The sequence below is a fragment of the Galeopterus variegatus genome, unplaced genomic scaffold (genome assembly GCF_000696425.1).
Source record: "Galeopterus variegatus unplaced genomic scaffold, G_variegatus-3.0.2 Scaffold4003, whole genome shotgun sequence".
Taxonomy (NCBI): domain Eukaryota; kingdom Metazoa; phylum Chordata; class Mammalia; order Dermoptera; family Cynocephalidae; genus Galeopterus; species Galeopterus variegatus.
This window is the reverse complement of record NW_007730114.1, coordinates 101794-118557: the sequence shown is the minus strand read 5'-3', so window position 1 is coordinate 118557 and position 16764 is coordinate 101794. Positions and strand designations below refer to the sequence as shown.

At 41.2% G+C, this 16764-nt stretch overlaps 1 protein-coding gene across 1 annotated transcript in view; it reads right to left on the bottom strand.

The window, feature by feature from the left end:
* Positions 1 to 15671, bottom strand: part of MAB21L3 (mab-21-like 3 (C. elegans)) — a 31789-nt gene extending 16118 nt beyond the window's left edge. The window contains exons 1-3 of the mRNA XM_008586497.1: positions 15594 to 15671; positions 13380 to 13520; positions 3198 to 3489 (exon numbers count right to left, since the gene is read on the bottom strand). Of these exons, the coding sequence (XP_008584719.1) occupies positions 3198 to 3489; positions 13380 to 13520; positions 15594 to 15671 (511 nt within the window). The remainder of the gene's footprint in view (positions 1 to 3197; positions 3490 to 13379; positions 13521 to 15593) is intronic.
* Positions 15672 to 16764: the final 1093 nt, after the last annotated feature.

Sequence of the window (16764 nt, the reverse complement as noted above, 5' to 3'; positions counted from 1 at the left end):
TGCCTGAAGCAGTGTGGGAGCCAACTGAAGTGGCTGTAATACACTGCAAAGGACACCAGAAAGGGACTGACAAAATCAGTAAAGGAAACTGGCTGGCAGACCAAACGGACAAGAGAGCAGCCACCCAAACAGAGCCTGCTGTGGACTTGGGCGATGCTGCCAAAATCATGTTGGTTCCAGAAACAACACAACACCTGAGGTACACAAAGGAAGAAGTTCAATGGGCAGCTAGCAAAGAGGGGAGAAAGACCGAGGAGGGATGGCGGAAGCTCCTGGATCAGAGACTTCTGGTTCCCCAGCAGTTGGCCTACCAGCTGGTGTCACAATATCACGAGATGACCCATTGGGGAAAAACAACTCTTGAAGCCACACTGAGCAGATACTACTTTATAACCAGACTCCCTTTGTTGTGTGCCCAGATCAGTTACCGATGACTGACATGGTCCCAGAACAACACTGGACAAAAACCCCAAGCCACCTCTGGGCATACAAACAACCAGAACTACACCATTTGAGGACTTAGTAGTAGACGTCACTGAAGTAAAATGATGCAGAGGCTGTAAGTACCTTCAGTTTTAATCTGCTCCTTCACTGGATGGGCCGAGGCTCTGCCAACCTGTACCAGACAAGCACGGGAAGGAGCCAGGGCTCTCCTAAAGGAAGTCATATCAAGGCACGGGCTGCCGCTAACTATAGGATCTGACAATAGGCCAGCTTTTGTGTCAGAAATAGTTCAGACTTTGGCCAAGATGCTAGGAATCAGGTGGAAACTCCATGTGGCATANCAGAAATAGTTCAGACTTTGGCCAAGATGCTAGGAATCAGGTGGAAACTCCATGTGGCATACATATAGGCCACAAAGCTCAGGGAAAATGGAGCACTTGAATCAGACCCTTAAGACCACTATAGCTAAACTATGCCAGGAAACAAAGCTGCCTTGGGTAGACATGTTACCCTTAGCCTTGCTCCAGGCCCAATGCATGCCAGGGCCTTTCGGGTATTCCCCCTATGAAATCATGTATGGGAGGTCACCCCAATTGTAACCAAACCAGAGGGAAACAGCTAGGGGAACTAGGGTTATCCCAACAATTGCAAGCTCTAGGAAAAACTCCGTCAGATCCCAAGGGAAGTACTAGAGCGGGCCCCTATTGCTTTAGGGAACTGGACACACCCCCATCAGCCTAGGGATACGGTCTGGGTCAAAGATTGGTAAAAGAGGCCTCTCCAGCCTGTCTGGACAGTCCCCCACATGGTCGTTCTAACTACTACGCAGGTCAAAAATGCAGCCGCACTGGACAACACAATGCCCTGGACCATAAAGACTGACCCCATGAACCCGCTCAAGGTCCAACTCCAGAGGTGACCAAACAACAGCCCTGCCCTCGTCACTCCAGAAGCTGACCGGTCAATTCATTCAGAAATAGTTCAGACTTTGGCCAAGATGCTAGGAATCAGGTGGAAACTCCATGTGGCATATAGGCCACAATGCTCAGGGAAAATGGAGCACTTGAATCAGACCCTTAAGACCACTATAGCTAAACTATGCCAGGAAACAAAGCTGCCTTGGGTAGACATGCTACCCTTAGCCTTGCTCCAGGCCCGATGCATGCCAGGGCCTTTCGGGTATTCCCCCTATGAAATCATGTATGGGAGGTCACCCCCAATTGTAACCAAACCAGAGGGAAACAGCTAGGGGAACTAGGGTTATCCCAACAATTGCAAGCTCTAGGAAAAACTCCGTCAGATCACAAGGGAAGTACTAGAGCGGGCCCCTATTGCTTTAGGGAACTGGACACATCCCCCATCAGCCTAGGGATACGGCCTGGGTCAAAGATTGGAAAAAGAGGCCTCTCCAGCCTGTCTGGACAGTCCCCCACATGGTCGTTCTAACTACTACGCAGGTCAAAAATGCAGCCACACTGGACAACACAATGCCCTGGACCATAAAGACTGACCCCATGAACCCGCTCAAGGTCCAACTCCAGAGGTGACCAAACAACAGCCCTGCCCTTGTCACTCCAGAAGCTGACCAGTCAATACACAGCTGAAGCTTGAGGATCTCGGATGAGGGGGTGCACCCCTGCAGAATTTGTTGGTCTGTGTTTTTTGGGATTGGTGATCCTTGACTTTGTTTTGATTTTCTGCTATGTGTACCACATTATTTCTTTCCCTTGTGGGTCTTAGCTAGAAAGTCCCCAGATAGGCTTTGATGGAGTTTGGATGTGTTGTCCCCTCCAAAACTCATGTGGAAATTTGATCTCCAATGTGGCAGTGTTGGAAACTGATTGAGTCACGGGGGGGGATCCCTCATGAATGGATTAATGCTCTTGAATGGATTAATACTCCCGCTGGGGGAGGGGGGATTAATGAGTGAGTTCTCGCTCTACTAGTTCCCGTGAGAGCTCGTTGCTTTAAAAGACCCTGGTACCTTCTCTCTCTCTCTTGCTTCCTTTCGCCATGTGATCTGCTTGTACCCGCCAGCTGCCTGCTGTTTTTCTGCCATGAGTAGAAGCAGCCTGAGGCCCATGCCAGATGCAGCTGTCCCAAAATCATAAGCCAAATAGACCTCTTTCCTTTATAAATTACCCAGTCTCAGGTATTTCTGTCATAGCAACACAAAACAGACTAAAACAGGCTTTATTTGGGATCATTCAATGATGGGCCCCATTGTGACTCCTGACCCATGCCCTGGCTTCCCCAGTGATGCTCCCATGTGCCCCTGATTGTAACCACTAACCCATTCCCCTATTGACAGCAAAAAGAGCCCGAATGTGATGCTCACTTAAAAGAAAATTAAAAGAGAGCATCAAAGAGGGGAATGATATGGACAAGCCCGGAAAAACTTAAACCTGTACCTGTACTTCTGCTCTTTGTTTTGCACCTGTATTTTTGCTTTTTGTTTTGCTTTTGTAACACGGACCGTCTTTTCTATCAGCTTAGCCCTTGCTGCATGGATTACCCTATAAGAATGTAACCTATATAACCCTTTGCAAGCCTGGAGTTGGGGCTCAGACTTTGGAGTGTGAACTCCTCCGGGCCCACCAGTGTAATAAATCTTTGAGTTCTCCAACCCTCCGAGTGACGCTTGGTTTCTCAGCAGTCTGTTCCATAATACAGGTAACACCCAAGTAGGGTTTTTTTTACTGCAAAAGCAAAATGCCAGCAATTTCCTTTGCACTTTTTCCTGATCAGCTCACCTGCGAGGTGACAGGTTGTAATTGCATTTTCCACCAGCTTCCGGAACACCTGGAGGACCTTGGCGGGCACAATGTCCCCCTCAATGGTCACATCTGCCTCATGCCACTGCCATAGGCTCTTCATAAACTGCTCCACCTCCAGCCACTGCTGCAGGTCCTCTGGTTCCCGCAAGGGACAGGGCAGCCTGGCTCCCTGCAGGGAATAGTACCGCCAGCGCTGCTCGCTGGCTTCCTTGTACCCAGACAGGCCTTTTACCGGGACTGTGATGAGGAACTGGCTGGGGGCCAAAACCTGGGGTCAGGAAAAAAGAAAATGAGTGTGAGTTTATAGAGTTGGGAGGTAACATTGTTCTTGAGGAGCTGACCTGTGCACCAGGCAGTTCAGTTAAGCTCTCAGCAATGTAATGAGGTCGACAGAGAACTGGATCTGGGTGGCACAAGAGGGCCGCAGCTTCGTCTGCCACTAACCCACTGTAATGCCCAGGGCAGGTAAATTAACTTGCTGAGTTTTTGGTTTTATGAAACCCAAGGTAAGAAGAGTGGACTAGACCTGGAATTCTAGAGTGGACCTAAAGCTTGAAGGGAGAAGAAGAGGGAGGCGGAAGAACAAGTCCTCGCTGAGCCTCGCACCCCAGGATGCCCTGCAGTTCTCATGCGTGTGCCCACTGACCTCCACGATCACACAGTGAGGTGGGCTGTGTTGCCTTTTCCCATATGAGAGATCTAAGCCTCAGAGGGGCTTGGAGATTTCCCCAGGGACACACAGCCAATAAGTTGAAGTGCCAGAATTCGAGTTTAGGTCTTCATCTATTTTATATTATTTTTCAACTTTATTCGTATTTATTTTTGTAGGGTACAGTGTATTGTTTCAACACATGCATATTGTTTCAACACATGCACAATGATTAACTTAGGGTAAACAGCATAGTTTTGTACCCATTAGTCTACATCTTTTCCTCCCTGCATCCCCGACCAGCCTCTGGTAACCATTATTCTACTCTTTACTTCTGAGAACTTTTTTTTTTTTTTAAAGATTACACATATGAGTGACACCATGGAGTATTTGTCTTTCTGTGCCTGACTTACTTCACTTAACATGATGGTTTCCACTTCCATCCATGTTTCTGCAAATGATAGGATATCATTTTTTTATAGCTAGATAGTATTCCATTGTGCATATACACCACAGTTTTTTAATCCATTCATCTGTTGATGGGAATTTAGGTTGATTCCATCACTTGACTATTGTGAATGGCCTTGTGATGGACATGGGAGTGCAGGTATCTTTTTGATACATTGATTCCATTTCCTTTGGGTATATACCCAGTAGTTAGAGAGTAATGTAGATCTATTTCTAGCTCTCTGAGAAACCTCCAAACTGTTTTCCACAATGGCTGTACCAACTTACATTAGCACCAACAGTGTAGGAGGATTCTCTCTTCTCTGCATACTCACCAGCATTTGTTATTTTCTGTCTTGATAACAGCCATTCAAACTGGGGTGAGATGATATCTCATTGTGGTTTTAATTTGCATTTCCCTTATGATTAGTGATGTTGAGCATTTTTTCATGTGCTTGTTAGCCATTTGTATGTCTTCATCAGAGAAATTTCCATTCAGGTTCTTTGCCCATTTTTAAACTGGGTTATTTGTGTTTTTTTGCTGTTGAACTGAGTTCCTTATATATTCTAGTTATTAGCTCCTTGTCTGAAGTGTAGTTTGCAAACACTTTCTCCCATTCCGTATGTTGTCTCTTCACTTTATTGATAGTGTCCCTTGCTGTGCAGAAGCTTTTTAGTTTGATGTAGTCCCATTTGTGTATTTTTGCTTTAGGTGCCTGTCCCTTTGTGGTCTTGTTCAAAAAAGCACTGCCCACTCCCTTTTCATGTAGCATTTCTCCTATGTTTTTTTCTAGTAGTTTCATAGTTTCAGCTCTTAAATTTAGGTCTTTAAACCATTTTGAGTGGATTTTTGTGTGTGGTGAGAGATAGGAGTTAGTTTCAATCTTCTGCATGTGGATATCCAGTTTCCCCAGCACCATTTATTGAAGAGGCTGTCCTTTCCCCACTGTATATTCTTGGCACCTTTGTTGAAAATCAGTTGGCTGTAAATGAGTGGTTTCTGGGTTCTTTATTCTGTTCCATTGGTCTATTTACCTATTTTTATGCCAGTACCAAGCTGTTTTGGTTACTGTAGCTTTATAGTATATTTTGAAGTCAGGAAGTGTGATGCCTCCAACTTTGTCCTTTTTATTCAAAATTGCTTTAGCTATACAGGGTCTTCTGTGGTTTCATACCTTTTTTTTTTTTTTTTCTTTCCAAAATTTCTAACACATTTATTTTTAATTTTTTTATTTATTGAAACATAATTAATTATACATATCTGTGGGGTATAGTGTTGAATACCAATACCTATGTGCAAAACGTGATGTTCAACTCAGGATAATTAGTATATTCAACATTGTACAAACGTTAAGATCATTTTTTCTATTTCTGTGAAGAATGTCATTGGCATTTTGATAGACATTGCTTTGAATGTGTAGATTGCTTTGGGTAATATGGACATTTTGTTAATCTTAATTCTTCCAATCCATGAGCATGGGATACCTTTCCATTTATTTGTGTTCTTAATTTTTTTCACAAGTGCTTTATAGTTTTCATTGTAAAGGTCTTTCACCTCCTTTGTTAAATTCACTCCTAGATATTTCATATTTTTTGGTAGCTATTGTGAATTACTTTCTTGACTTCTTCATCTATTTCATTACTGGTGTATAAGAAGGCTATTGATTTTTGAGTGTTGATTTCATTTCTTGCCACTACACTGAATTCACTTATTCTAGTAATTTTTTGGTGGTGTCTTTAGGGCTTTATGTATATGACCATGTCATCTGTCAACATGGATAGTTTGACTTCCTCCTTTCTGATTTGGATGCCGTTTATTGCTTGCTCTTGCGTTATTGTGCTGGCTAGAACTTCCAGTACTATATTGAATAAGAGTGGGGAAAGTGGGCATCCTTGTCTTGTTCCAGATCTGAGGAAAAGCCTCCAACTTTTGTCCATTCAGTATGATATTAGCTGTGGGTTTGTCATATATGGCCTCTATTGTGTTCAGGCACATTCCTTCTATACCTAGTTTGTTGGTGTTTTTATCATGAAGGAGTGTAGGGTTTTATCAAATGCTTTTTCTGTGTCTATTGAAATGATCATGTTTTTTTTTTCCTTCATTCTGCTTATGTGATCTATCATGCTTACTGATTTACATTTGTTGAACCATCCTTGCATTCCTAGGATGAATCCCACTTGATCATGGTGAATGATCTTTTTAATGTGTTGTTGGATTCTGTTTGCTAGTATTTTGTTGAGGATCTTTGCGTCTGTGTTCATTAGGGATATTGGTCTATAGTTTTCTCTTTTTGTTGTATCTTTTTCTGATTTTGGTATAAGGTTAATGTTGGCCTCATACAATGAGTTTGGAAGTATTCCCTCCTTTTCAATTTTTTGGAAGAGTTTGAGAAGAATTGGTATTAGTTTTTCTTTAAATGTTTAGTAGAATTCAGCAGTAAAACCATCTGGTCCTGGAGTTTTCTTTGTTGGGAGACTTTTTATTACTGCTTCAATCACATTACTTGTTATTGGTCTGTTCAGATTTTCTAGTTCTTCATGCTTTAACCTTGGTAAGTTTTATGTGTCCAGAAATTTATTCATTTCTTCTAGATTTTCCAGTTAGTTGTTCATAGTAGTCTCTTATAATCCTTTGTATTTTTGTAGTATAAGTTGTAATGTCTTTTTCATTTCTGATTTTATTTGAGTCTTCTCTCTTTTTTTGTTAGTTGTTTTAGTCTGTTTTGTGTTGCTATAACAAAATACCTGAGATTGGGTAACTTATAAGGAAAAGAGGTTTATTTGGCTTATGATTCTGGGACAGCTGCATCTGGCACGGGCCTCAGGCTGTTTCTACTCATGGTGGAAAGTGGCAGGCAGCCGGCAGGTACAAAGAGATCACATGGCAAGGGGAAGCAAGAGAGAGGAAGAAGGTGCCAGGGTCTTTTTAAGCAATGAGTTCTCACGGGAACTAATAGAACAAGACCTCACTCATTAATCCCCCCTCCCCCAGGGAGAGCACTAATCCATTCATGAGGGATCCACCCTCATGACTCAGTTAGTTTCCAACACTGCCACATTGGAGATCGAATTTCCACGTGAGTTTTGTAGGGGACAACACATCCAAACTCCATCATTAGTCTAGCTAAAGTTTTATCAATTTTGTTTATCTTTTCAAAAAACCAACTCTGTTTCATAGATCTGTTGTATTGTTTTTTTAATCTCTAATTAATTTACTTCTCCTCTGATCTTTGTTATTTCTCTCCTACTGATTTTGGGTTTGGTTTGGTTTGTTCTTGTTTTTCTAGTTCCTTGAGGTATAATGTTAGGTTGTTTATTTGAAGTCTTTCTTCTTTTTTGATTTAGGCGTTTACTGCTATAAACTTCCCTCTTGGAACTGCTTTTGCTGTATCTCATAGTTTCTTATATGTTATGTTGTCATTTTCATTTGTCTCCAGAAATTCTTTAATTTCCTTTTTGATTTCTTCTTTGACTCATTCATTGTTTAGGAGCATGTTGTTTAATTTCCATGTATTCATATGGTTTCTAGTGTCTCTTTTGTTTTTGATTCCTAGTTTTATTCCATTGCAGCCAGACAAGGTAGTTAATACGATTTTAATTTTTTTTTAAATTTGTTGAGGCTTGTCTTGTGACCTAACCTATGGTCTATTCTACAGAATATTCCATATGCTGCTGAGAAGAATGTGTATTCTTCAGCTGTTGGATGAAATGTTCCATATATGTCCATAGGTCCAAATGTTCCATATATGTCCTAGAGTAGAAATGAATTCTGATGTTTCCTGGTTAATTTGCTGTCTGGATGATCTGTCCTTTACAGAAAATGGGGCATTAAAGTCCCCAACTATTATTGTGCTGGAGTCTATTTCTCCAGTTAGGTCTAATAATAATTAAAACTGGGTGCTCCAGACTTGTGTGTGTATATATTTAGAATTGTTATAACTTCTTGTTGAATTAATCCCTTTATCATTATATAATGACCTTCCTTATCTTTTCTTACTTTCCTTGGCTTGAAGTCTATTTTATCTATATAAGTATAGCTACTTCTGCTCTTTTTCAGTTTCTATTTGCATGAAATATCTTTTTTGAGCCCTTCACTTTCAGTTGTTATGTGTCTTTATAGGTGAAGTGAGTTTCTTGGACACAGCATATTGTTAGTTCTTGTATTATAATCCATTGAGCCACTCTGTGTTTTTTCATTGGGGTATTTAATCCATTTACATTTAGAGGAGTTATTAATATATAGGGACTTGTTACTGACATTTTGTTACCTTTTTTCTAGTTCTTTTGTTAGTCCTATTTTCTTTTTTCTGATTTTACTGTCTTCATTTGTGATTGAGTAGTTTTTTCTACAATGTATTTTGATATCTCACTATTTATTTAGTATGTCTCATACGTTTCTGTATTATCATTACCATGAGGCTTACAAAAAAATGTTACAGTTATAACAGATTATTTTAGACTAATAACAACTTAACTTTCTTATGTATAAAAAAGATAGAACCAAAGCCAACTCTACACTTTGGTGTCATTTCCCCCCACTTTTTGACATTTTATTGTTTTCAGTTACATCTTTTAATATTGCCTATATCTTATACAGTTGTTGTCTTGTTAGGTTTGTCCTTTAGGCTTTATATTGAGGATATAAGTGGTTTATTCACTGCCCCCCTTACGACATTTTAGTATTCTGACGTTGTCTGTGAACTTACTTTACTAATGAGTTATGGACCTTCAAATGTTTTCTTGCTGCTCTGTAGCATTGTCTTCTTTCAGACTGAAGAACTCTCTTTAGCACTTCTTGTAAGGCAGGTCTAGTGTTGGTGAATTCCCTTAGCTTTTGTTTGTCTGGGAAAGACTTTATTTCTCCTTCATATTTGAAGGTTAGTTTTGCTGGATAGAGAATTCTTGGCTGACAGTCTTTTTCCTTCAGTGCTCTGAATATATCATCCTGTTCTCTTCTGCCCTGTAGAGTTCTACTGAGAAATCCACTGAGAAATGTATTAGGGCTCCTTTGAATGTTGTGTGTTTCTTTTCTCTTGCTGCTTTCAGTGTCCTTTCTTTGTCTTTTTCTTTTGATAATCTCATTATGATGTGCCTCAGGGTATTCCTCCTTGGATTTCATTTGATTGGCAACCTCTGCACTTCCTGTACCTGGATGATCTCATCTTACTCCATACTTGGGAAATTTGTAGCCATTATTTCCTTTAATATGCTTCCCACATCTCTTCCTTTTTCTTCTTCTTTAGGTATGCCAATTATGTGGAGGTTATTTTGCTAAAGGAGTTCCATATTTGCTGTATTTGTTTCATTTTTTCTTATTCTTTTTTTCCTCTGATTTGATATTTCATACGTTTTATCTTCAAGCTCACTGATTCTTTCCTCAGTTTGATTAAGTCTTCTATTGGAGCTTTCTATCGAGTTTTTTAGTTCAAATAATGCATTCTTTATTTCTAGAATTTCTATTAGGTTTTTCTTGTTGTTTTATTTTTTGTTTTGTTTTATTGATTCAATTCCTTTGTCAAATTTCTCACTCTGCTCCTGGATTGTTTTCCAGTTATCATTTAATTTTCTATCTGCATTTTCTTGTGACTACCTGAACATCTTTAGGAGGGTTATTCTGAATTCTCTGTGAGACATTTCATAAATCAGCTGCTTCTCTGGGTCCATTGCTGGTGCTTCATTTGTTTCATTTGATGGTGTCTTATTTCTTTGTTTTTTTTAAACCTTTGTGTCTTTACATTGATTCTGAGCATTTGAGGAGACTGCTACCTCTTCTAGGATTTACAGGTGTTTTTTGGTGGTGTTATACATTTACTGGTTACTATAAGACCTTTGTCTCTGATCTGTGGGGTTTTTATTTTTTCTTTCAGTTCTGTGTTGAATTATTATCTACCACTACCACTTCAACTCTGCACTGGAACTAATCTGTTGTCCTTTGGTTAATTCCAAAATGGGAGAACTGTGGTTGAGCTAAATAGCTGCTTTGCTACTGATTCCCTGGTGAAGGCTTTTTGTGCAGCTCAGGTTTTAATTGTTGACCTTTCAATCATGTCTGGGTCTTGTAAAGTCAGATACACCTGAGCTGTGTGGAAATTCCAGCCTGGGACTGAGTCTTTCCAGTAAACTGCACCCCATGCAGTTCTAGCGCTCTGACTACTCTCCACTGAGTGGGCCTGTGCCAGTCAGAAGGCAGGTCATCAGCCCATGTGTCACCTCGATGTTCCCCATGTGGGCCAGCCTACCCCTCAACTCCTGCACTCCTACCACTTTCCATGGGGTGGGCCACGTGCAGATCCCTCATGATGACTCACCAGTCTCTGGGTGGCTCCTATTTTCAGTTGGCTGTGGCCCCTCACTCCTGTATGGGTCCACAGGAACCCTGTCAGAGGTCTCACTGGCCTGGGGAAGCCCTTTGCATGCTAAAGCCCTTTTCTCTCCTGCAGACTCTAAGCAACTTCACACAAAGGGCTCAGCTGCAGCTTTTGCCAGCTCCCACTCTGTGGGCTCACCAGGGCCAGGCCTGAAGCAGCCAGGACTCAAAACAGTCAGAGTGGTCTCTTCTTTCTCTTACCGCGGCTTCTCCCACCTTCACAAACTCTGTAGGTCTCGTCTCTTCCTCTGAGCTCCAGTTGTCCCAGGCTGGCAGTCTTTGCATTTTAATAGTTGTAAATTGGTCAGTTGTAGGAGAGAGTGACACTGGCGGCCTTCTACTCCACCATCTTGAATGATGTCTCCAGTCAGGTTTAGGTCTTTTGATAGCTCATTCAATGATGTTTTTCTACCCTGGGCTAACTCTCAGTCAAGAATAAGCAATATGGAATGGGTGAAAGGTCTGGTATGAATAAAGGGTGGGAAGGGATAGGAAAGAAGGTAAAAGACTTTTGCAAATTACCCCCTTTCTTTTTGCCTGTATTGAATACGCATGGCCAGTATTTGTGACTAACCCTTACAAAATCAAAGGTGAAATGAACAGCTGTTTGTTTAGACAATGTGAGCTATTGGGATGCTTCTAAGTTTAAGGGGAAAAGCAAATAATCAGAACCCACCTACTCCCTCTCTCCAGGAACCAGTTAAACAGTGATCACAGGAAAAGCAGTCACACCAATAGTTCAAGGGATAGAACGAGTTGTTCAACAGTGTGGTACCATCAAAGGGACTTGGTCTTTGACTCTGTCACAAGGCAGCCCACTCCACACCGCACCTTCCCCTACATGTCAGCTACCTCCTCTCATGGAAAGTTCTGACAGTGAGAGTTTGGGTAACCCTTGCCCGGGGCCCAGTCATTGACCAGTTCAGGGGTGAACACCAGAACCAGCTCCAACTGATTCTGCCTCACTCTCACAGAACAATAGTTTGATGTTTTAGATAGTGGATCCACATGACTTCTGGTGTCCATAGAAAGGTGGCTAGATTAAAAATGAGGGAAAAGAATCTAAACTATGGAATTCAAAATCTGCATATTATTTGAATCCACTTGCATTTGAATTCAACAGCACAACTACCATGTTGCTAATCATATAAATGGTGCTTAATAAATACTTGTTGAATTTGGTCCAAGATAAAATACAAGCAATTTTTATATGCTACATTGTAACTATTTTCAAAACTTCATATGCAGGATATGATATATATAAACACGAGACACATTTTAAGCTCTAAATTCTACATGGGACCACAGAGGGAAATTTCCTTGGGTATAGTTCTAAGAAAAGTGATGTAATGTCTCTGTTCCTAATCACTGATCTATATTTGTGCAATTTTGGTCGGTCTAGAGTGGTAGACATGGGCAGGTAATGTTCTGACATTCCAGGATCCAATCTAGTTTTACAATTTTCATCAAGGAATAAATTTCCTAAAGATCTGACTCTGTCTCAAAACCCACAAGTCCCAGAATCTTAGTTCTAAGAAAAGTGATGTAATGTCTCTGTTCCTAATCACTGATCTATATTTGTGCAATTTAGGTCGGTCTAGAGTGGTAGACGTGGGCAGGTAATGTTCTGACATCCCAGGATCCAATCTAGTTTTACAATTTTCATCAAGGAATAAATTTCCTAAAGATCTGACTCTGTCTCAAAACCCACAAGTCCCAGAATCTCGGGGGTGGTCCTTTCGTGCACCAACCATGAGATGTACTAGGCCAGCAATGGTCTTTTGTTGAGGTATTAATTCTTTTGCTCACTCATTCATTCAACTTAAGTTGGGTGTCTACCATGTACCACGTGCTGGGTGCTAGAAATAAAGCAATCAATAAATGTGATCCTTACAATCAGAGAACTTTCACTCTGGTGTGAGAAACAGGCCATGAATACATATGAATTTAATACAAAGTGAAAAAGGTTCTTATGTGGTGTAAGAAAAACTGAGATAAAGAATGATGAAGGTTCAGAATGACTCAGTCTCATTTCTCCCACCTCTAAAATGGAGTTAACCATACTGTCTTTTCCACAAGGTTGTTTATAGGTTTGAATGAGATAATTTCTGTAAGAACAGCGTTGCCCTCACTGCAGTGTTGCACAAATGCTGATTGTCACACACTGTCCCTGGTGGCTCGTACTCAGTGGGATTTCTCAGTAGGGACAAAGATTGTCAGGCTGTTCCCACAGGGTCTAGGGATTCCTCTTCTACTTTCTTCTTTCCCCCACCTGCAACCCATAGACCATCACTTTCAACTATTTTGTTATCAGTGCCCTTAGTTTCCTCTCCTCAATAGGCCTCAATCTATTAAGCAGGTGCTTAATAAATGAATGTGTGCTTAACTGAGCTTGAATCATTACAGTGGAATGTGCTTTGGAATCAGAAGCCTCAGTGTGAGTTCTGGCTTTAGTGCCTAATATGATTTAATCAAGTAATTTGACTTCTCTATGCCTTGTATTTATCATCTGGTAATGTGGGGGCTCAAATGAGGTAACATCTATGAAATGAGATCATAAATGGTAAATATTTAGAGTACCTGCAGAAACATGAAGTATTCTTAGTGGGGTGAGCACCTGTCACATACCAAGTTCCATCCATCTGAGAGTTCTGCTCTGTTGGTGGACACTTAGAAACAAGTGAGACTTGCTTACCTTAATGTTCTCATTGTACGTGTCAGAGTAAAGCACGGCTTGAAATCTAATATCTTGGTGGCTGATCTCTGTGGTCAAATGATGGATGACTTTCTGCACCTCCTCTACAGCCTGGGAAATCCGCCGGCACCTCAAGTCTACCTGGGTATGAGGGGATCAGCAAAGGCAGTTATTTCTCTGAGGCATTGATATAAGGAAGTGACGAGACAGGGGCACAGCGGGGTGACCGGAGGAGTTCAGCTCAAAAATCCTGCCCTCCCAAGACTCCAGAGGAAAGGAACTTAGGTCTGACTCCATCTGAGATGACACTTGTCAGTGCCTCAATGTTCTCTTCTGAAATAGATGCATTCATTCATTATTTATCTAGTACCTACCATGTGGCAGTGCCAGTCCAGGAGCTGGGGACACAACAGTGACCAAGACAATGGTGAACCAGACAGAGATATTTGCCCTCTAGTTGAAAATACAGGATATATTGATACGTGTGTGTGCATGCACATGTGTGTACAATGTAATATTAGCTATGATAAGTCCCATAAAGAAAAATAAAATAGGATAAGGGACTAGAGAACAAAGGGGTCACTATTTTAGATAGAGTGGCCAGTGAAGGTTTCTCTAAAGAGGTGGCATTTGAGTGAACCATGGCGGTGGCTTGGGAAAGCAGATTCCAAGGCCCCTAAAGCAGGAGAATGCTCGGCAGCACTCGAGGCCAGCAAGGAGGTCACTGTGGTTGGGGCCTCAGAAAGGAATAGGAAAGTGATAGGAGGTAAAATTGGAAAGGAGGTAAAATAGCATTTTCTCTTTCTGGAACAACCTTCCTGTCCTTTTTTTCCTAGCTAACTTCTAGATATTCTTTAACTCATCATCACAAAGGATTTTATAAACCATGGTGAGACTACAGAATGGCATAATGATGCCTGCTATCCAGGTGGGTGAGTATTAACATATGTAAACACTCAGCAGATTACCTCCCCCTTAGGTCAACAATAAATAATAATTCCCTCCACCTCTGTACTTAGCCCCTCCTTTTGCTGCCATACCTTTGGCATAATGATGCCTGCTATCCAGGTGGGTGAGTATTAACATATGTAAACACTCAGCAGATTGCCTCCCCCTTAGGTCAACAATAAATAATAATTCCCTCCACCTCTGTACTTAGCCCCTCCTTTTGCTGCCATACCTTTAAGAAAAGGCATGCATTTATGTCTCCTCTGACTCTACACTGTGAATCACCAAGAACTGGAAAATTCCCATAGAAAACCAAACACAAATAACATATTTAAAGTTTAGGGAAATAGATGTTTGTGGGAAACACAATGGTGAGAGAAACTCCAGGAGAGAGAAAAATCCAAATGAAAGAAGAAATGGGAAGAGTCTGTAAGTTTCTTCTGAAATGCAGGGGGACCTTTGTCACATTGCTCAGGAGGTACCTGTAGGCTGGTGCCACTACAACAAGAGTTTCCTTCAGTGGCTCCTCCAGCCAGGGACTGATCTTAAGCAGTATTTGATACATCTAAATAAATCCAATGCCCATCCATGAGTCTTTATATTCCTTCTGAGTTTGGTATAATGGCTGTTTCTACATATTCTAGAGTAGTTTAGAGACACCCATAAACTGCTCAAGATATCCAGAAAAAAAGCCCAAGTCAAAGAGATTTCTCTTCCCCTAAGCTAAGTCATCAACTAGTCCAGTCATCTAAATGGTAGTCATACCTCCCACCAATGAACAAACCAACTACATTATGCACATAGAATACAAATGTGAGTACGCATCTATCCGAACACATTTTATATTAGTTATAGAGTCAGCTCATCAATAAATGTTTATTTAGTAGCTGCTATGTGCTGGGCACTGTTACATACTTGGACACAGCAATGAATAAGATGGTCTTAGCTATGCACTTGCAGTAATGGGAAAGACAGATGTAAGTACAGAATATGAGTGTGGGGATGCCATAATGATAAGTGTAGCGTGCCACCAGGTACAACAGAACAATCCACCTAGTCTAACGGCTGAGACATGTTTTATAAGTACATGTCCCCATACAGAGGACAGTCTTTAAAAAACAAGCTAATATCTTCTAGATGCCCAACACTGTAAGGAGTAACAAGAAACATGAGGTGAGGCTCTTGATCTTAAGGAACTCACAATCTCATTGGAAATATATAATGTACATGAAATCGTCTTTCCAAAATCCATGTGTTTTGCCTGACCTTGAATATCATGATCATGTCTATACCAGCTTTTAACACCTTCTTTTTGCCACCAACAGCCATCCCACCCTTCTCCATACCTTTAATGTCTATCCCACTATATTCATTATGAGAGAAGGGACCAAGGATACCCTCCTTGAACATTTTTAACCTATGGAGGCTCTGCATCTTCCAGAATGTGCAAGTATAAGATCATGAATGGGCGGATCATTTGCCATGCCAGAAATAAAGGAAAATGTGTTTAGAAGCCTATGATTAAGGGCCCTCTTCAGTGTAGGACTTACCCCATGTGTTGTGATTCAACTCCACTTGACTAATTTTTGTTGAATATCCACTTCATGCCAGGCTCTGTGCATACTTGTTGTGAAGAGGTTTACAGATGACTTGACAAAGCTCAACAAATAAATAGGAAATTAAAGTCATGGTAATCTAGTACAAGGTGGAGGTTTTCACAGGATGCTATGGATACATAGAAAAGGGACACTTCATTTAGTTTGGAGGTTGGGGGCCTTCCTGGAGGCATACTGTATTGGAGCTGTATCTTAAAAGATTACTAGGAGTTAGCTAGGAAGAAAAGGGCATGAAGGTTGTTCTAGAAAGATAAAATGGCAGGTATCTAGGTATGAGAAGCACAGGGAGAGAACTGCAAGTGTTCCTATGATATTGTTGGAGCAGGGATTGCCTTAGAGAGGAGGGTGTTGGGGTGGGAGAGTAAACAGTGAGAGGTCTTGAAAGAAACAAAGAAATAAAGAAAGAAGAATTTCAAGAATGAAGTCAACGGTAAGTGGCTGAGGGAGATAAGACCTCAAAAATGTCCATAGAGTTTGGCAACTAGAATAGGATTGACATGTGCAGGGGAGTGGTGGGCATTCAGCATTAATGGTAGGGGAGTGGTGGGCATTGAGTGGCAGATTAAAAGTGAATGGGGGGCAAGCAAGTGAAGATAGAGGTAAGCATCTCCTCCAAGAAGTCTGACTAAGAAGAAAACAAATAGGGACCAACAGGTTTTTCAAAATGACACACAGGCTTGAACATGTTTAAATGCTGAAAGAAAAGAGTCAGTGAAGATGGAAGAGGCAGCACAGAGCCAAACCATTGCATAAGGTTTCCCCAGCCAGGAGTCATGCAAACCCAGAAATGTGGGTAAGGAATTCCCCGTGGGTGTCAGAAG